Genomic DNA, 21,364 nt, shown 5'->3' with positions numbered 1-21,364 from the left:
CACTGTGCCAACCTGATGGCCGTGATGAGACCTTTGATGGAGTCGGACACAGTCCGAGAGTGGCCAGCCAGGACCGACCAGGTGGGTGGGTCTTTGGGGTTAATAACCAGTGAACGTGCAGTCTTCAACAGGTGGGTGGAGCTGTCCAGCATGGCGCGAGCTGATTGGAGGATGGGCTCCTGAGCGGCAGAGCCCTGCACATAACGAAAGAAAGATGAACATCTCCATGACAACCATGAAAATTAAAATGTTTAACGTAAATGTTTTCTACACCCACAATGTCATTGCAGTTTGTCTCACAGAGTTCAAAGGAGCACCATGTTTAGAAATGGTCAGAAGTCGTACCTCATTGCTGATCTGAGCAGGGACGCTGGCGAACTCTGGATTAGACGCAAACGCTGTGAGGTTCTCAACAGCCTCTATGAGTGGAGCTGTGGCCACCAGACACGTGTTCCTATTCTCCTGAGAGAAATCACCATCCAGAGCCTCGAGAGAAGGAAATGGAGAAACACAGGTCAATATACACATAATGGGCCAGTCTATCAGTTCAAAAACCCTCATTGGAGTCTGCAGTCTTACCTTTATAGTTTTGACCAGGTTGGCTGTGCTGTTGGCCACCTCCTTGGCCGACTGGACAAAGTGTCTCTTGGCTGTGGGGTTGGCTGTCTTGGAGGAGGCCAGGCGACAGGCGTTGCAAAGAGCTGACGTGTGCTTCGCTACGATGGTGGCAGACGACAGCACCTGAAAACAGCCACCATACCAGTCTCAGAAAGCCATACCCTAAATGGAAACATTGGTACGTGGTGGGAGGCAACCCGGACGTCTAGACAGATGAACCATAACACGTCAGATGAAGGACAACAACAAACAAATCAGCAGCTCGGGATTATTCTAAAGTAGATGACAAGAGATAAACATGACAAAGGGAACAGCTGATGGCTCATAAACATCTCATTTCAATAGAGACTCTTCAAATCAACCCAAGGTGACTAGTTAGTAAACAAATAAAACCAAACAAACCTGTGTTATTATGTCCCAACTGACCTGTGAGGGGCTGCTGTCCGGATCCACCAGGTTCTGACAGGCCATCTGGATCGCCTGATTGGCTCGTGCAAACTGGATGGCGTCGACCAACCCCTGATGCCCTGCCTGACTGTTGGGGTCAGACACGCCCACCAGGTAGGAGGCCTGAGGAGAGGAGACAGTAGGAGAGACATCAGCATACTGTAGAGGAGAGGGGACAGGAGGAGAGACATCAGCATACTGTAGAGGAGAGGGGACAGGAGGAGAGACATCAGCATACTGTAGAGGAGAGGGGACAGGAGGAGAGACATCAGCATACTGTAGAGGAGAGGGGACAGGAGGAGAGACATCAGCATACTGTAGAGGAGAGGGGACAGGAGGAGAGACATCAGCATACTGTAGAGGAGAGGGGACAGGAGGAGAGACATCAGCATACTGTAGAGGAGAGGGGACAGGAGGAGAGACATCAGCATACTGTAGAGGAGAGGGGACAGGAGGAGAGACATCAGCATACTGTAGAGGAGAGGGGACAGGAGGAGAGACATCAGCATACTGTAGAGGAGAGGGGACAGGAGGAGAGACATCAGCATACTGTAGAGGAGAGGGGACAGGAGGAGAGACATCAGCATACTGTAGAGGAGAGGGGACAGTAGGAGAGACATCAGCATACTGTAGAGGAGAGGGGACAGTAGGAGAGACATCAGCATACTGTAGAGGAGAGGGGACAGGAGGAGAGACATCAGCATACTGTAGAGGAGAGGGGACAGGAGGAGAGACATCAGCATACTGTAGAGGAGAGGGGACAGGAGGAGAGACATCAGCATACTGTAGAGGAGAGGGGACAGTAGGAGAGACATCAGCATACTGTAGAGGAGAGGGGACAGGAGGAGAGACATCAGCATACTGTAGAGGAGAGGGGACAGGAGGAGAGACATCAGCATACTGTAGAACCAGACGTGGGTCTCATAGTAGCAGAAAACAGCTAGGCTACAATGTTAGCAGCTTAAATAGCAGCTTTTTACTGAACACAGCATCTGGTCTACACACAGATGGACAGAGCCTACTCATGTGTGGTATATTGATGTAGTAAGGGAAAACCCAGAAATGGACAGTAGTGGAAAAACAGAAGTCCACACTACTCTCTTTCTACACTAGCACAACACTCCCCAGCTCAAGCAGAACACACACAGGGTGCTCACATATTCACACAGTATGTCTGGTAGGTCCAGAGCAGGTACTCCGTAGCATGTCCTCACCTGTCCTGCAGCCTCAGTGAGCCCACACAGGGCCTTGGAGGCCAGTCCCACACAGCCCCCAAACGCTGGCACATCCCCGGTTTTACAGTTCTGAGAAATGCCAGCCATGGACTCTCCCAGGACCTGAAAGAACAGGGGGAACAGAGGAAAAGAGCAGAAGGGAGGGATTAAGCTGTAGCATTCCTCAGCCAGGCAGGTCACCGCTCTCTCTCTGCTCTCCCTCCCATCTCTCCATCTCTACTCGTTTCCATCTGTCTGGAGGTTGTGGTTATGCTTGCTCTTTCAGCAGCGCTCAGGGTCGTGGTCCTCCCTACCTTGGAGTTCTCCATGACGCTCTCGATGCAGTCGAAGTAGGAGAGGTTGCTGACTGGCTCGTTGGGGTTGGCTAGCATTCCTTTCACCGCCTGAGAGGAGAGGGAAAACATCTCTTAACATCTAGAAGGGGACTTGCTAATGTAACTTAAACCAAATAAACCCATTATAGATACAACTTAAATGAGCTACATGAAAACATTCTCCTAGAGCACTCCCATAAACTATACATTTAACATAACCCAATTTAATGATGCTACTATCCAATCTCTCATAACAAAGGCTGCTACAGATGACACTGCTTTGACTAACACCATTACTGCTCCAACTAACACTCCTGCTACCACCACTATGACTGCAGCTGTTATCAGTAAAGCTAATGTTATTGATGTAAGCTATTGATGTTGATGGTACCTCCAGCTCTCGTAGGGCATTGTCACACTCCTTCTGTCCCGGTGCCTGCTGTGTGGCCAGTGTGATTAGCTGGTTAATGCTCTCTGTCACTGCTCTGAAACACAGGATGGGATGGAGAGGAGTGAGAGGGGGGGAGCCCAAGAGAGAGTGAGAGGGGGGGAGCCCAAGAGAGAGAGAGAGAGAGAGAGAGAGAGAGAGAGAGGGGGGGGGGAGCCCAAGAGAGAGAGAGAGAGAGAGAGAGAGCCTGAGAGAGAGAGAGAGAGAGAGAGAGAGAGAGAGAGAGAGAGAGAGAGAGCCTGAGAGAGAGAGAGAGAGAGAGAGAGCCTGAGAGAGAGAGAGAGAGAGAGACCGAGAGAGAAACCGAGAGAGAGTGCGAGAGAAGTTCAAAATGAGAGGCACTTAGACCAGCGTTCAGCTCCATTACACAAACACAAGGTCCCAGGCTCCATTGGTTCCAAATCTAATATCGTGCTCTGGGTCCCTCTGGTCTCTCCCCTCCTCCTCTCTCTCTCTTTTTTTTTCAGTAGAATTCCAGCAGGCCAGTCAGACATTTCAGTCACACACCTCCCTCTTAACCTTCCAATTACCAGACAGGAAATTAACAGCCTCCACAAGCCTGAAGGGAGACAGCACGTCATCTACCACCTAGGAGGACATTTCTGCTGTGAAGTGGAGCTACACTGGAGGTGTGAGATTGAGAAGTGCATGTGTGTCACATCAAAAGCCTTGTCCCTTCCTAAGGCACAGTGAAACCTCCCATTGCTTTGGCCCTGGCATAAGCGTATTGTAACACATTGCAAAAGTTGAAAGAACTGTGGGTGGAAAATCGCCTGTTCTAAATCAAACATGACATGATAAATAACCAATCAACAGGTATGGTATTGTGAGAGCCCACATAGAGGGTAGTGTATGGTAGGTACCTTGCAGCAGCAGCCAGAAGGTTCTTGGCGTTAGCCGCCCCAGGGTCTACAGACAGAGACTTGGCTGCCAGGAGCAGCTTGCTGGAAGCCATGGAGATGTTCTTCAGGTTACCTATCACCTGGATCTGCTCATCTTTCCTCTACAACATCCACAGCAGAATCACCAGTTATTACAAGTCATAAACACTAGTTGTAAATCAATCATACACAAAAGTCATACAGAAAGGGCATGAAATGTTGTTAGTCATTTAGAGTCTAAATGAACCCAAATCTGCCTAGTAACTGATCCCCTCAGAGCGATGACATGGCTATATAGTGCTAATCAACGCTGAACATAACCTTTATTTAACTAGGTAAGCAAGTTAAGAACAAATTCTTATTTACAATGACGGCCTAAAATGGCCAAACCCGGACGACGCTGGGCCAATTGTGCGCCGCCCTATGGGACTCCCAATCCCGGCCGGTTGTGATACAGCCTGGAATCGAACCAGGGTCTGTAGTGACGCTTCTAGCACTGAGATGCAGTGTCTTAGACCGCTGCACCAGTCGGGAGCCCTGTGCAACTGACTATCCCTGGTCCTCCTATCCATCAGTTAGATGAATAGGAGAATGGTGCCTGGGCTGTTTTCTAGCTGCACCATGCTGAACATGTCTATTGTTCCCCTCAGACTCTATGGTTCCAACTCTGCTGCTGGCAGTTCCTGCAGTCACCTGGGTCTGATTTGGTAATCAGTGTCATGCCACTAAGATTTCCTCCTTCCTTCTCAGCAAGGCAGCCCGGAAAAGACCTTCAACTGTCATCTTATTTAGACTAAATTTAACAGACCTCCGCTCTGAGGCAATTCAATTAAATATTCCGTATCTATAAGGAAAGTTAACCAACAAATAGATTGACTGATGGTTGGCCAAGCTATGTCTTTTGAGGCCAATTGGTCAACTTTTCCTCCTCTATTTTCCATCATATCAGCTTTGATAAATTATACAGTTGAGTCTTATATCCAAAAGGTGATGAAGAGGCTTACGTAAATAAATTAGTCACACTAAAACAGTCAAATCCAGTATGGTGCCTCGTTTGTGTTCATTAGGCACAAAACAAAACTGCGTGGAACGGGGAGGCACTATGTGAACTTGGCAATAAGAAATGTTCATTTTGGTTTCCATTGCTATGGTATGCCCTAACGAACACGTTCCAGGTTTAGTACCACACAGACAGACCACTCTGACTGCACCTGAGTGTGCCCAGCCATCTCAATGCCGGCGTCCAAGAACTCATCAAAGTCTTCGCTGAACTTCCCAGATGCGTCTGCGAGCTGGGTGCTGGAGCCGCGGGAGGCATGGACCACGTCTCCTGCTGATTGGTTCAGATCTGCTGCGGTCTGGTTCAGCTCGCTCTGGGCCTCCTGGAACGACCTGGTGGATGGAGGGAGCTACAGAGAGAGAGAGAGAAAGATAAAGAAAAACGGAGAGAGACAAAGACAGCCATAGCGAGTCAGTGTTCAGGTTGTGGTGCAATAAATGTAAGTTTGGTTTAAAAACATTAGATAAGTGTTTGACCTAGCGGCAGTTTTAAATCAATAAACGGGTGATTAACTCCGGGGTAATCAGTGGCTTTACGTGAATGTTTTTTCAATAAAGTAACCTTTACTTAAGGAAGAGTAGAACTTACCGTTTCTCCCAGCAGTTTCTTGCTGGCCTCTCCAATGCTCCTGAGGGCCATGTCCACATCCTTCTGGCCAGGCAGGCAGTTGACACAGTTATTCAGAGAGTGGGACACAGCCTTGGCCACCTGAAGCAGAGAGAACAGGTGTGTGTGAGCACAGGTGTGCGTGTGTGTGTTTGTGAGCGTGCCTGCGTGTGTGTCAAGTGTGATCATTCATGCGTGAACGAAGGCGTTTTCCACAGTAGTGATGTTGTTGAGCTGCAATCACAATCTTAAAATGCTAATGAGCCAAGAAGCATAGCGGAGTAATTGATGTTCCTAATTTGCACTTCTGTTTCCAACAGAACATATGCCAACCAATATGTCTGTGTCCCTGTGGGGCCTAGCAACAGAACCCGAGTCGTGCTGCTGAAAGGATTACTGAATGCACAACTAGGACTACCTGAAAAGATAAAGAGACACAATTGAAGCCTTTTATTTGGTAAGATTTGAAAGAGATCATCATCCAAAGAGGAATTCAAGGACTTTCATTGGATTCCATTCAAAACCAAAGGGATCTTCGACACCATGTAAAATGGGTCCTATTTGCAAAGGAACAGAACAAACACCACAATACTATGTCCAGTCTGCCCCTTTATCTGCAGTAGCATCTATAGATGCATCATTTATTCATCTGGTGGGAAGGTTATATGGGGAGGACCAGGCATTAATAATTGATATGTGCTTAAAGCTGTGAATCTCCTGCTACAGCAGGCGGAGGATGAACACCTCACTGTGTTTGACAGGTGACCAGTGTTATGTTCAGCTGGGCTGATAAAATGTCAACTATTATTTGTCTATGAAAAGTTAATTATTTTATTATTCACAACCAGGTACTGTAGTTGTGAAAAGTGATCTGTGGAAGCTCTACAATAAAAATAGTTGCCTCTCACTTGACCTTCACTGTAACACAAGCCAAGACTTTCTGAATAAAAGTGGTGATATTAAAGCTCTAGTAGCCCTTTGGTTGTCTAAGAGCACCAATCACAGTCCACTCCATTCAGACAGAGGACAATTATACTGAACAGATGGAAAATATGGACGTTTGCATAGCCATATACAGCTGAAGTCGGAAGTTTACATACACCTTAGCCAAATACATTTAACCTCAGTTTTTCACAATTCCTGACATTTAATCCTAGTAAAAATTCCCTGTCTTAGGTCAGTTAGGATCACGACTTTATTTTAAGAATGTGAAATGTCAGAATAATAGTAGAGAGAATGATTTATTTCAGCTTTAATTTCTTTCATCACATTCCCAGTGGGTCAGAAGTTTACATACACTCAATTAATATTTGGAAGCATTGCCTTCAAATTGTTTAACTTGGGTCAAATGTGTCAGGTAGCCTTCCACAAGCTTACCACAATAAGTTGGGTGAATTTTGGCCCATTCCTCCTGACAGAGCTGGTGTAACTGAGTCAGGTTTGTAGGCCTCCTTGCTCGCACACGCTTTTTCCGTTCTGTCCACAAATGTTCTATAGGATTGAGGTCAGGGCTTTTTGATGGCCACTCCAATACCTTGACTTTGTTGTCCTTAAGTCATTTTGCCACAACTTTGAAAGTATGCTTGGGGTCATTGTCCACTTGGAAGACCCATTTGCGACCAAGCTTTAACTTCCTGACTGATGTCTTGAGATGTTGCTTCAGTATATCCACATCATTTTCCTCCCTCGTGATGCCATCTATTTTGTGAAGTGCACCAGTCCACCCTGCAGCAAAGCACCCCCACAACATGATGCTGCCACCCCCGTGCTTCACGGTTGGGATGGTATTCTTCGGCTTGCAAGCCTCCCCCTTTTTCCTCCAAACATAACGGTGGTCATTATGGCCAAACAGTTCTGTTTTTGTTTCATCAGACCAGAGGACATTTCTCCAAAAAGTACGATCTCTGTCCCCATGTGCAGTTGCAAACCGTAGTCTGGCTCTTTTATGGTGGTTTTGGAGCAGTGGCTTCTTCCTTGCTGAGTAGCCTTTCAGGTTATGTTGATATAGGACTCGTTTTACTGTGGATATAGATACTTTTGTACCCGTTTCCTCCAGCATCTTGACATGGTCCTTTGCTGTTGTTCTGGGATTGATTTGCACTTTTTGCACCAACGTACGTTCATCTCTAAGAGACAGAACGCATCTCCTTCTTGAGCGGTATGGCGGCTGCGTGGTCCCCATGGTGTTTATAATTGTGTACTATTGTTTGTACAGATGAACTTGCTACCTTCAGGTGTTTGGAAATTGTTCCCAAGGATGAACTGGAATCGTGGAGGTCGACAATTTTTTTTCTGAGGTCTTGGCTGATTTCTTTTGATTTTCCCATGATGTCAAGCAAAGAGGCACTGAGTTTGAAGGTAGGCCTTGCAATACATCCACAGGTACACCTCCAATTGACTCAAATGTCAATTAGCCCATCAGAAGCTTCTAAAGCCATGAAATCATTTTCTGGAATTTTCCAAGCTGTTTAAAAGGCACAGTCAAATTAGTGTATGTAAACTTCTGACCCACTGGAATTGTGATAGTGAATTATAAGTGAAATAATCTCTCTGTAAACAATTGTTGGAAAAATTACTTGCGTCATGCACAAGGTAAATGTCATAACTGACTTGTCAAAACTATAGTTTGTTAACAAAAAAATTTGTGGAGTGGTTGAAAAACTAGTTTTAATGACTCCAACCTAAGTGTATGTAAACTTCTGACTTCAAGTGTACATACACATAGCAGAGCCTTTTATAGAGATGTACAGTAGCTTCATCCCTATATGGCTCTGCATGTTATTCTACTGAAGTCCCCCACTCACCTGGGCTAGCATCTGCTGGCTCTCTGCGTCACCGGGAGAGACCAGGGCCTGCTTGGCCTCATGGATCAGCATGGCCGAGCCTTCCATAACATCACAGGCTGAATCCAACATGGACGCCGCTGCCTGAGGGTTGGTGGTAGAGGCTGCCACGCCCCGCGCTGCCTGGGCTAGAGTCTGCAGCGCCTGGGCTGTCTCTCTGGCTGCTAACCCTGGAGGCAAATATACAAATGGTGAGTAGGGTTTGGAATGTTACAAATAAGAGTTATTACAGAAGTAGCTCCCTACTGCCGCACGGCAAGCGCTCTCTCCACTGCCGCACGGCAAGCTCTCTCCACTGCCGCACGGCAAGCTCTCTCTCCACTGCCGCACGGCAAGCTCTCTCTCCACTGCCGCACGGCAAGCTCTCTCTCCACTGCCGCACGGCAAGCTCTCTCTCCACTGCCGCACGGCAAGCTCTCTCTCCACTGCCGCACGGCAAGCTCTCTCTCCACTGCCGCACGGCAAGCTCTCTCTCCACTGCCGCACGGCAAGCTCTCTCTCCACTGCCGCACGGCAAGCTCAACAGGACCCCGAACAGCTTCTACTCCCAAGCCGTTAGACTACTAAATAGTTAACCAAATAGCTACCCAGACAATATGCATTGACCCTCTCTGCACTAACTCGTACCTCTGTATATCGACTCAGTACTGGTACCCGTGTATAACGCCAAGTTAACGTTACTCATTGTGTATTTATTCCTTGTGTTCTTATTTTTTTCTATATTTTTCTCTCTGCATTGTTGGGAAGAGCCCATAAGTAAACATTTCACTGTCAGTCTACACCTGTTGTTTACCAAGCATGTGACAAATAAAAAAAATGTATTAAATGAAAAGGACTGTTTGCATTCAGAAGATTGAATTAAGCCTTAATAAATGCATGTTATGACCTCCGATATCCATATCCCTCTCATGTTGACAGTGTGCTATACCAGGTAGCGAGAGCCTCTGGTTTAGTTTCATAAGGTCTAAACTGCTGACTTCCTCAACAAGGGAATGCAACATTTCAGCTTCAACACAACACATTGGGGAGGAATCTAGTAAATTGAATCAGCTTGCATTACCCCATTCATCTAGACAAGATTACTGAAGGAATGTCACATCTACTCAAGTAGGGGAAGGATTTCTCCTGCTTTCGTCTTTGTGCTACTTTTCAGAGAGTAAAGGCTTAATCTAATCTACTATTGACCTCGAAGCATCAAAATATGTTGAGTAGTAACAGTAAAATCTGTAGTCAAAAGTGAAATATACTATTATAGACACATCCTGGTGGTGCTATGGAGTTTGTTATCTAGCGGTATTGCTGTCATTAGAATGGGAGTCCCAGGGCAGTAGTACAGTACCTGTGTAGTGTTCATTGCCCTGTGCAGCACAGGTGAGCAGCTGAGCCATGGAGGATCCCACAGACTTGGAAGTGCTGCCCAGGTCCTGAGCACACTTCTCCAACTGCAGAGAGAACAGCACACAGTACATCAGACACCCAGACAAACAGACTCAGCAATGGATGAAAGAGTAATCACTAGAAGTAATGAGAGACGTTGATTAATTCAATTAAATCAGATTTCCCTGACCGATTCTCCAGGTAGTGGTTTCAGCTGCATGTCTATGGCAGCCATCTTGGCATCTTGGAGCTCAGTCTTCAGAGTTTGGACGGCTGTGAGAGCTGAGTGGATCTCCATGGGGCCGCAGGCTTCTTGGGCCTAAAAAGCACAGGGAGAGAGCAGACCATTGAATTGGTCATTCTAGACTGACAGTTTTTAACCCATCTGAGCTGGTATTTAGTGCCATAGCCTATCAGAAGCTGGCTAGTCCTAACAGGGGATAGGTACCCTCACAAAGTGACAGAGGTGAGCGACAGGTATGACTTAAGTGTGTGTGTGTGTGTGTGTGTGTGTGTGTGTGTGTGTGTGTGTGTACCTTCTGTGCAGCGGTTCTGAGCTCTGCCAGGCTGGTGGCCAGGTTCTTGGCACACTGACCCAGCTGCATAGCAGCGGCCTGGTCCATCACCGTGGGAACAGACGACTTCGCCGATGTCACCATCTTACTGCCAGGCTGTCATGAGAGAAACAGGAAACAGAGAAATGTCAAAATCATCCCAAGAAGATGTTTTGTACCAGAGAATAGATGTCTGTATTTGAATCAATTATGACTACAAAACCCAGCCTTGCCCAAGTATTAGACATCATCAATAATATATCTTTAGAAGCTTTCAAACACACACACACACACACACACCAATATATTGAGATCCCTTCATTCAATATGTGGTGAGATTAGGAGCCAGACTGGCACTGGGGGTGTACCTGTAGGAAGTTCTGGCTGGTGATGATGAGGGCTAGCTGGGTAGTGAGGTCTTCAGGCTGGGCCTGGCTGCCCCTTACCCCCTGGACCAGCCGGGGAATGTGGTCTGCCATGGCCTAGTGAGCCGCACACATACATAAACAGTCAACACACATACAGTATTTAACCACAGTTTCTATATAGCTGTAGCACCATTATAGCTGTATAACTACAGTAGGCATACAAATTGTTCAATGCAAGCAACTGGCAATGTCCCCTGGCATTAAGAGACTTATCCCCAGTACCTTGCAGCTCTGCACCAATTGCTGGTGAGCGGCGGTGTTCTTGTTGGAGGCTGCTGCATTCTGGGAGGCAGCGATGGTCTGGGTAGCTGCAGCTGCAGCTTGCTTGGCAGCATTCTGTTGGAATGTCACACGTCAGGCATGTTTAGAATCACTACCTCAACGAATCAAAACACACACAAGATGCCTCTCAAATGGCACCCCATTCCCTTTGTAGTGCACTTATTTTGACCAGGACCATGGTCAAAAGAAGCGTACTAAAGGGAATAGAGTGCCATTTGGGAGGCAGACAGTCTCCGTTTAGAGCCAGGGTTCCTCAGGTCAGAGATCAAATATTTGTCGTGCCATCTTTAATGTCGGGCAGTAGAGTTCAAACAATCTCCTGATTTGGTATTTTATTAGGATCCTCATTAGCTGTTGTGAGAGCCTGTGGCCCACTCAAAACATGAACAATACAGAACATTAACAGACAAGAACAGCTCAAGGACAAAACTTCATCAATTTAAAAAAGGCACACGTAGCCTCCATATCAATACATACACGCACAAACTATCTAGGTCAAATAGGGAAGGTGTTGCTTTATCGGTTTTTTGAAACCAGGTTTGCTGTTAATTTGAGCAGTATGAGATAGAACGCAGTTCCATGCAACAATGGCTCTATATAATACTGTACGCGTTCTTGAATTGGTTCTGGATTTGGGGACTGTGAAAAGACCCATGGTGGCATGTCTGGTGGGGTAAGTGTGTGTGTCAGAGCTGTGTGTAAATTGACTATGCAAACAATTTGGGATTTTCAACAGATTAATGTTTCTTATAAAAAGAAGTGATGCAGTCAGTCTCTCCTCAACTCTTAGCCAAGAGAGACTGACATGCATAGTATTTATATCATCCTTCTGATTACAATAAAAAGCAAGGTGTGCCACTCTGTTCTGGGCCAGCTGCAGCTTATCTAGGTCTTTTCATGCAGCACTCGACCACACAATAATCAAGGTAAGACAAAACTAAAGCCTGCAGAACTTGCTTTTTGGAGTGTGGTGTCCAAAAAAGCAGAGCATCTCTTTATTACGGACAGACCTCCCCATTTTTACAATCATTGAATCTATATGTTTTGACCATGACAGTTCACAATCTAAGGTAACACCAAGTAATTTAGTCTACTCAACTTGTTAAACAACCAGACCATTCGTTACCAGATTCAGCCGAGGTCTAGAACTTAGGGAATGATTTGTACCAAATACAATGCTCTTAGCTTTAGGACCAGTTTATTACTAGCCACCGATTATAAAACAGACTGCAACTCTTTGTTAAAGGTTTCAGTGACTTAATTAGCTGTGGTTGCTGATGCGTATATGGTCGAATCATCAGCATACATGGACAAAGATGCTTTGTTTAATGCCAGTGGCAGGTCATTGGTAAAAATATAAAAAAGAGTAGAGGGCCTAGAGAGCTGCCCTGCGGTACACCACACTTTACATGTTTGACAGAGAAGCTTCCATTAAATAAAACCCTTTGAATTCTATTAGATAGATGGCTCTGAATCCACGATATGACAGAGGTTGAAAAGCCATAACACATAAGTTCTCTCAGCAACATGTTATGGTCAATACTATCAAAGGCTGCACTGAAATCTAACAGTACCGCTCCCACAATCTTCTTATAAAACAGTCAGTCATTTGTGTCAGTGCAGTACATGTTGAGTGCCCTTCTCTATAAGCATGCTGAAAGTCTGTTGTTAATTTGTTTATAGAGAAATAGCATTGTATTTGGTCAAACCATTTTTTCCAACAGTTCGCTAAGGGCTGGCAGCAAGCTGATAGGTCTGCTGTCAGAACCAGTAAAGGCCGCTTTATGTGATCGATACATGGACAATCTTGTTTAGGGCTGTGGCGGTCATGAAATTTCATCAGCCGGTGATTGTCAAGCAAATAACTGCCGGTCTCACTGTAACTGACCATTAATTAACAAACACATTTAGCATCTCCTGGCTTCCACACATAGCCTACAAGCCATTTAAAAAAGTCTAATAAATCCATGTAATATAGCCTACCCATTCACAATAAATCCATTATTTATTTTAGACAGGTCTAAAGAAGCATGATATGAAGAAAATGTAGTCTATTTCAGAAGAAAAGAACAGCATGCTCGGAGTTGTCCTTATGTTAGGTCCTGATGTGGCTATGCCAAATGGCTGTGGGCTACACTACTTAATTTAGCAGATAAGATTTGCTTATAAATCCGTGGCATTATTTTATATTATTTTATAATATGAAGAACACAATTGAACAAAGCTGAATAAAATATTAATATTTTCTCCAAAACAATTTGAGGGAATGCGCACACACACTATTCTGTGTTGAGCGGTTAATAAAGAAATAGGTTCTCCTATATGCGCAATTTAGAGTTATTAATGTAACTTTAGTTCTACAAACAGTGGGCTATATGTTTTGATTTTTAATACAGTGTAAGGCTGCATGATGAGACTAATGATGATTTGAAAAAATCTCGAAAGGCATGAGCTCGGCTTTGTTTTTGCACAGGATGAACACACCAATAGTCTCTCATTCACAATTTGACAAGCACTTGATAATGCCTCGAATTTCCCAGTGGCATCCCCTTTGTGGCCGTAGTGCACCCTAAAAAAAATCCATGCCTTTTGCAGTGCTGCGTTGTGCCCTTCTCCCTGAGTGTGCAACGCAATCCGAAGCATCTCTCACTCACACAGCTCTCTGTCATATCCAATTCCGAGGTGCATATTGAAGATATTGAAAGAACTGTCCACATTTACTTTTCGTCAGCCAACAAGATGAGCAGGCCTAACGATCAGCAAAAGCACTAGCCTATATCAATCTACTATCTCTCATAGTACAAAAGTTGACCTATTCTATTCTTTGAGAAAAATAAATATTCCATGAATCAGTCAGTGTGTGTAAGTGAATCTGTGTGTGCTGTGGGGTTGAGCTACAAACCCATAGGCTTTTCTCTCTCATCCCTTCCAGGGTTTTGGGAGGGAGGGTGGACAACGAGTCTGTCATAGCAGATGTAAGTAATGTCCCCACGGACTCTGGCAGCTTTCATGGCCAAGATAAGTTATTTCCTCTTCTGGTGCACAGCTTCAGGATAGTCCTCGTTGAGGAAGGTACACGTTCCTCTCAAGTTCTTGGCTCTTTCCAGAACAGCTACTTTGTCCTTTTTTATTTCACCTTTATTTAACAAGTTAGGCCAGTTGAGAACAAGTTCTCATTTACAACTGCGACATGGCCAAGATTGAGCAAAGCAGTGCAACACAAACAACAGTTACACATGGAATAAATAAACATACAGTCAATAACACAATAGAAAAGTCTATATACAGTGTGTGCAAATGTAGTAAGATTAGGGAGGTAAGGCAATAAACCTCAAGAACTTGACCACTACGGCGGGCCTGTCACCTGGGCCGGTGGTGGGTTTTCCAGTTCTGTGGGCGCGCTCCACCTCAATCTTCTTGTGGTCCATCTTCAGTTTCTCCGAGATCATTTCCCTCACTTTGTCCTCAGACTCCATCCAGGTCTCATGTGGCAATTCTGCAATTACGTCCACAACCATGTTGTTCCGCCTTGATTGTCCCTTAAGATAATTTGTTCTCCGTCAACGTTATCATGGAATCACACACAGAACTGATGTCCTCTCTCAATGACTTACCGATTGCTGTCATCTTGCCTTGTTTCTGTTTAAACTCATCAAGCTGACCCTGGGAGAACTGCAAACTATTCCTCAGGTCCTGGACCTCTCTGGTCAGGTCATCCATTCTTTTATTAGTTGAGTCCACCAGTATTTGGACAAAACACTACAAGCCATTTTCTTATTGTTGAAACAACTGTATGTAGATTTTGTTGTTGTTGTTGTTCGCTCACCTGTGACAGAGAGACACCATTGTCCTCAAAAGTACTCCTGCCGGCTTTGGTCTTTGTCATGGTACCTAGCAACGTAGGTCACGCTGTTACTCCTCACAGTTCCAGACAGAGCAGGCCGCAGGGAAGATTGAAAACAACAAACAGCAGGGATCTTGACAGCCACAAGCCCGGGACAATCTGTGATCCCAGCCACGGGCTGCATTCAAGCCCTCAAGAAAACCCCGCTAGCTTGCTAGCAAACAGCTACACCAAATAGCTCCTCAGAACCGGTCTTGGTCGGCAGGATTACTGGACAGAGAGTCGCAGACCCAGCAACTGATGCCAACTGCGTCTCGGGATCCAAACTCAAAAGGTAGCTAGACACTAAGAAACTTTATAACACACTTTCAAAACACCAAACTTTCCAAAACAACAAACGGAGCTCTCCCTCATTCCGCATTCAACAGTCATATGTAAAATGCTCTTTTTACACATCAGTGGCTAGTAGGATGACGATTGAAGAATGATACTGGATGGTCTCTACTTTCATATGAAGGAAAACCTACAGGGAATTCTCAGAATGTAAACAGGAAGGGAAAGGAAGTTTCTATAACAGTTGAATGTACACAGAGTACACTGTAGCTCTCCAAACACACTCAGTAATGTCCTGTACTGTATATAACTGTTCTTGCATGGTTTACATCAACAGTTGGAAATAATAGCTCTGGTAATGTAATCACCTCTGCACGTTAACCTAAAGCCCCATATAATACAGAATATAAAAAATACTATTTCTAGACTTTCACTCAAAGCCTGGTGTTTCCATGTGATTGACAATGTGGTGTGAAGGTAGAGCAAGAGCTATGATGAGGAGAAGCAAGTGGAAGTGCCTGCTTACTCAGCCCCAGATTCATATACAGAGTTTGGCAAACCCATTAATGGGACGCCATCTTAGCACCAAACTCGCAGCGCCACCTATAGGTATACTGTACATATATGGCTCTGCCCAGCCTAGCCCAGACCCATCCAACTGACCTCTAGCCTGTTAATGAGCTTCTTCTTGATGGCGTTCTGAGCTGCAGCGTTGGTGGCCACGCGTAACCCCTCAGCCGCCTCCCTCAGTCTCTGCTGCTGGTCCTCGTTCTCTGGGCATGCCGCTGCGCCCTGTTACACACACACACCCAGAGACAGACAGACGGACACACAGAGAAAGGAAGACACCTCATCCATCATTAAACTGGAGCAGATGGAGATGCATCCAGGGAAAGTGCTAGAGTCCAACTGTAATCATGTCCGTTTGTAATGACAGCAGCTCTTTTGTTTATCTATCAACATCTTGTTGATGAGGAAACGTCAAGATTCCTTTTCATTACCACCTCCTCTGGCTCCAGCTCTCTTTACCTCTCTCTTTCTCTCCAGCTGTCTCTGATTGTACGTGACTGGGTTCAGTTCACACAAACCAATATCCCTAAGAGCCTCTGTGCGTCCTATTGTTGAGGGAATGAAGAGAATCTAGAGCCTAAGCCTCCATGCCATTTAGTTAATTAAGCAGCCAGGCGCTTCACCTCACCTGCTGCTTAATGTAACCCTCTACAGAACATTACAGCAGCCATCTTATATCTCACTAATACACACACACACACTAAAAACATACCACCCACAGCCCCAAGGTGATGTTTATAGTAAGCCCAGACTAATGTGAAGAGACATTACAGTACTAATTCCTCAAGAGTAGAGGGGAATAATGTGATTGACTGTTGAAATGCAAAACAGTTTTTTCATAACAGTGTGTCATGTTAGCCAGCCCAGTACAGGCCATTATTGATACTATTTGCTGCTTCCTGTACGACAGGTTAACTGTCACTTATGTGTGATCGGAAATTGTCACTGAAGAGAAAATAAATCGTATCCTAATAATAAAAGGGATTGGAAATGAAACACAGAGTAGTGTCCGAAATTAAACTACATGGCTTATGTCCAGATTTCTCAGCACAAGAGAAAGCCAAACGAAGAGCTGCCATCTTCTGTGGACTCCCCACTACTGACACAATCCTTTCTCCATGCCTCAGCAAAACATTCTCTACCCTCAATCAATCAATTATATGCTTATATTAGCATCATATAATACATCTTTTTTGTGCATATCCCCCCCTCCGAGACCCTCTGAAAGTGGGGTTACAGCCAGGGATCAGCCAATGTTGACGGCAACCCTGGAGCAATTAGGGTTAAGTACCTTGCTCAAGGGAAGATCGACAGATGTTTCACCTTCTGGTTACCTGCCCAACGCTCTAACTGCTAGGCTACCTGCAACTAGGGGTAGTGTTGAATACAGTCCCCTTTGACAGTTACCAAGGAAACAGTGGCTGGGCAAATCCTTCATTGATAGTGATAAAGATAGCTGCTATAATGTGATTAATGTGGAATCAAAAGCATCTAACCAGCTTTAAGATATGGCCCCATTTAGCATTCATGATGGCAGGGACATTAATACTTGTCTGTAAGGCTGAGGAGCAGATGAAGAATCAAATGGACTGCCTGAAAAAAAGTAGACTGATATTTAACTAGACAACCAGGAAGCACCCAAATAGCACTGTGGAAAACGCTCTGGTTTGAATGAATGTAATCAAATGCAATACAACCCCATTTGGATAACCATATCAAACATACATGAAATGCATGTCAACGTAAATTATGAATAAGAACTAGTTCTTAACTGACTTGGCTAGTTAAATAAAGGTTAAATAAAAATAAAATAAAAACAATACACTGGCAGCTCTGCGAATTACAACCTGTAGTTTTTCACTGGAAAGGGCCATTTTTAGAGAAAGTATGACATAGAAAGGGTTTAGACTAGCCAAATTCTTTCAGACCCCATAGCGATGCCTGTCCTCCTCCAGTCAGTGAGAACCGCTCAGTCTCTTGGTTTCTGGGTGGTGTTTAAATAGGATGGCCACCATAGCTGGTAACAGCAGAACAAATCAGTGATACCTCAGAGGTCACTTCATGGGAACATGGTGATCTGAGGGACAACACGGGACATCCTTCTGTGGCCATACACTGCTCTGATAGACATTCTGGGATTCAAAAACAGACACAGCACATCCAGGCAGACATCGAAAATGTCAACTTGTGTGTACAGGATGGGGAAAACAACAGGCAGGACAGAGCATCGGTTCTTGGAAGGGAGTATGAGGAATTTCACTGCTCTACTTGTGTAGAGGACGAATCGGTAATATACTACTTTAGAACAACCTACTTTACTAACCTTCCGTTTGGACAACTCCTCTAGTACATACATAATGGAGAATCTATGCTTTAACCCAGGGGAGTCAAACTCATTCCACAGAGGGCCTAATGTGTGCAGGTTCTGCCTCAAACCCTATTACAGGGGCTGAGTCACTAGCTTACTGGTGCTCTTCCATGCCGTCCCTAGGAGGGGTGCGTCACTTGAGTGGGTTGAGTCACTGACTTGATCTTCCTGTCTGGGTTGGCGCCCCCCCTTGGGTTGTGCCGTGGGGGAGATCTTCGTGGGCTATACTCTGCCTTGTCTCAGGATGGTAAGTTGGTGGTTGAAGACATCCCTCTAGTGGTGTGGGGGCTGTGCTTTGGCAAAGTGGGTGGGGTTATATCCTGCCTGTTTGGCCCTGTCCGGGGGTATCGTCGGACGAGGACACAGTGTCTCCCGACCCATCCTGTCTCAGCCTCCAGTATTTATGCTGCAGTAGTTTATGTGTCGGGGGGCTAGGATCAGTCTGTTATATCTGGAGTATTTCTCCTCTCTTATCCGGTGTCCTGTGTGAATTTAAGTATGCTCTCTCTAATTCTCCCTCTCTTTCTCCCTCTCTTTCGGAGGACCTGAGCCCTAGGACCATGCTTCAGGACTACCTGGCCGAATTTACATTTACATTTAAGTCATTTAGCAGACGCTCTTAACCAGAGCGACTTACAAATTGGTGCATTCACCTTATGATATCCAGTGGAACAACCACTTTACAATAGTGCATCTAAATCTTTTAAGGGGGGGGTTAGAAGGATTACTTTATCCTATCCTAGGTATTCCTCAAAGAGGTGGGGTTTCAGGTGTCTCCGGAAGGTGGTGATTGACTCCGCTGTCCTGGCGTCGTGAGGGAGCATGTTCCACCATTGGGGTGCCAGAGCAGCGAACAGTTTTGACTGGGCTGAGCGGGAACTGTGCTTCCTCAGAGGTAGGGGGGCCAGCAGGCCAGAGGTGGATGAACGCAGTGCCCTTGTTTGGGTGTAGGGCCTGATCAGAGCCTGAAGGTATGGAGGTGCCGTTCCCTTCACAGCTCCGTAGGCAATCACCATGGTCTTGTAGCGGATGCGAGCTTCAACTAGAAGCCAGTGGAGAGAGCGGAGGAGCGGGGTGACGTGAGAGAACTTGGGAAGGTTGAACACCAGACGGGCTGCGGCGTTCTGGATGAGTTGTAGGGGTTTAATGGCACAGGCAGGGAGCCCAGCCAACAGCGAGTTGCAGTAATCCAGACGGGAGATGACAAGTGCCTGGATTAGGACCTGCGCCGCTTCCTGTGTGAGGCAGGGTCGTACTCTGCGAATGTCGTAGAGCATGAACCTACAGGATCGAATGACTCCTTACTATCCCCAGTCCACCTGGTCGTGCTGCTGCTCCAGTTTCAACTGCTCTGCCTGCGGCTACAGAACCCTGACCTGTTCATCGGACGTGTTACCTGTCCCAGACCTGCTGTTTTCAACTCTCTAGAGACAGCAGGTGCGGTAGAGATACTCTCAATGATCGGCTATGAAAAGCAAACTGACATTTACTCCTGAGGTGCTGACCTGTTGCACCCTCTACAACCACTGTGTTTATTATCATCATCTGACCCTGCTGGTCATCTATGAACATCTTGGCCATGTTCTGTTATAATCTCCACCGGGCACAGCCAGAAGAGGACTGGCTACCCCTCATAGCCTGGTTCCTCTCTAGGTTTCTTCCAAGGTTCTGGCCTTTCTAGGGAGTTTTTCCGAGCCACCGTGCTTCTACACCTGCATTGCTTGCTGTTTGGGGTTTTAGGATTGTTTTCTGTACAGCACTTTGTGACATCAGCTGATGTAAGAAGGGCTTTATAAATAAATTTTGATTGATTGATTGATTGATTGACAACCAGGTGAGGGGAGTTATTTACTAATCAGTGACCTTAATTCCTCAATCAAGTACAAGGCTGGAGTGAAAACCAGCAGATACTGGGCCTCTGTGGAATGAGTTTGATGTCTCTAAACCCTTTTTACTAAATAAATGAAAAGAGGTCTCTGCACACTTGATCAGATGCAAGTTTCAGTGCTTAATGTGCCACGCTTTTAATGAACAACGACCTTCATCAGACCAGTTCTGACAAAGGTTGTTGTTGACCGAAAGCTTAGCACAGTAAGTAAGACATTATTACATACTGTACCTTAGCAGCCTCCACCATCCTGGCTGTGGCATCTGCCAGTAGTTTAGCTGCAGCAAGTAGCTTCTTAGAGTTGTCAACATCCACTTCTACCTCAGCATCTGACCGCATGGCATTCACCAGGTCAGAGGTGGCCTGAGCCAGGACCCTGGCCTGACGAACCATCTCTCCTGAGAGGGGGAGACAGAGGAGAGAAAGAGGGGGATGGGTAGAAGTAGAGGGGGTGGAGACGTGTGTGTGCGTGAGAGAGAGTCAGCGAGCGAGCCAGCCAGCAAGCGAGAGAGAGAGGGGCAGCGAGAGAGAGAGAGAGAGAGAGAGGCAGCGAGAGAGAGAGGCACCGAGAGAGTCAGCGAGCGAGAGAACCAGACAAAGTTAGGCTACTGTATGACTAAATCCTGCTAGTCCAAGGAGACGAGAGATGGGTAGTTATTCTCTCTATTAAAGAACACATGGATTTAAACTGCAGGCATCTGCCAGCCAGCATCGAGAACTCAAGCCAATCTGCCAGCACTCCCCTGGGAGAGAGAATGAGTCTTTTTCCAATCCATTTTTATACACAACTAACTGAGGCTGATGGCAGGTGTGACTTGAACCCACATATTTGCTGTTGGCTGAAAGCCAGCATTCTTCAACTGGTTGGCCACGGTACAGTACAGAATGAGGTTCTTTAGAGTAGCTGGCAGACACTTTCTATACACCAAGAGGCTTTAAATCTAAATATCAACAAACATTCATCAATTTAAACAATTAAATCAAGTTTTATTGGCATTTAATTTAATAGTTGTATTTAGCGACTTCATCACTACCACTACTAGGGAATCCCCTTCCCTCCTCTCCTCACCTGCGTCTCCCATGGAGCTGAAGATGCTCTCTGTTACCGTCATGATGGTGTCAGTGGCCTGGTCGTAGCGACCAATGGGCTCGCCGTGGGAGGCGTAGTGGCATACGTGCTCCAGCAGGTCCCCCAGGGCCTGACCGACAACACTGGCTGCAGCACTCACCTGCAGGATGTGTCTCAATTCAACTTTCAGTCAATTCAG

General features: G+C 45.8%; 1 protein-coding gene across 3 annotated transcripts in view; it reads right to left on the bottom strand.

The window, feature by feature from the left end:
* The window catches only part of LOC106562413 (talin-2), a 121,371-nt gene that overhangs the window by 27,311 nt on the left and 72,696 nt on the right, over nucleotides 1–21,364 (bottom strand). For all 3 annotated transcript variants that reach the window (XM_045689321.1, XM_045689320.1, XM_045689322.1), the window contains 19 exons: nucleotides 21,166–21,325; nucleotides 20,328–20,494; nucleotides 15,934–16,062; nucleotides 11,034–11,147; nucleotides 10,752–10,865; nucleotides 10,366–10,500; nucleotides 10,020–10,148; nucleotides 9,792–9,894; nucleotides 8,414–8,622; nucleotides 5,592–5,711; nucleotides 5,155–5,352; nucleotides 3,926–4,065; nucleotides 3,006–3,099; nucleotides 2,594–2,683; nucleotides 2,280–2,402; nucleotides 1,045–1,188; nucleotides 580–741; nucleotides 346–486; nucleotides 13–194 (listed from right to left, as the gene is read on the bottom strand). In XM_045689321.1, coding sequence (XP_045545277.1) covers nucleotides 13–194; nucleotides 346–486; nucleotides 580–741; nucleotides 1,045–1,188; nucleotides 2,280–2,402; nucleotides 2,594–2,683; nucleotides 3,006–3,099; nucleotides 3,926–4,065; nucleotides 5,155–5,352; nucleotides 5,592–5,711; nucleotides 8,414–8,622; nucleotides 9,792–9,894; nucleotides 10,020–10,148; nucleotides 10,366–10,500; nucleotides 10,752–10,865; nucleotides 11,034–11,147; nucleotides 15,934–16,062; nucleotides 20,328–20,494; nucleotides 21,166–21,325 — 2,654 coding nt within the window. The remainder of the gene's footprint in view (nucleotides 1–12; nucleotides 195–345; nucleotides 487–579; nucleotides 742–1,044; nucleotides 1,189–2,279; nucleotides 2,403–2,593; nucleotides 2,684–3,005; nucleotides 3,100–3,925; nucleotides 4,066–5,154; nucleotides 5,353–5,591; nucleotides 5,712–8,413; nucleotides 8,623–9,791; nucleotides 9,895–10,019; nucleotides 10,149–10,365; nucleotides 10,501–10,751; nucleotides 10,866–11,033; nucleotides 11,148–15,933; nucleotides 16,063–20,327; nucleotides 20,495–21,165; nucleotides 21,326–21,364) is intronic.

The sequence above is a fragment of the Salmo salar genome, chromosome ssa11, assembly GCF_905237065.1.
Source record: "Salmo salar chromosome ssa11, Ssal_v3.1, whole genome shotgun sequence".
Taxonomy (NCBI): domain Eukaryota; kingdom Metazoa; phylum Chordata; class Actinopteri; order Salmoniformes; family Salmonidae; genus Salmo; species Salmo salar.
This window is presented reverse-complemented; position numbering and strand designations above follow the sequence as displayed.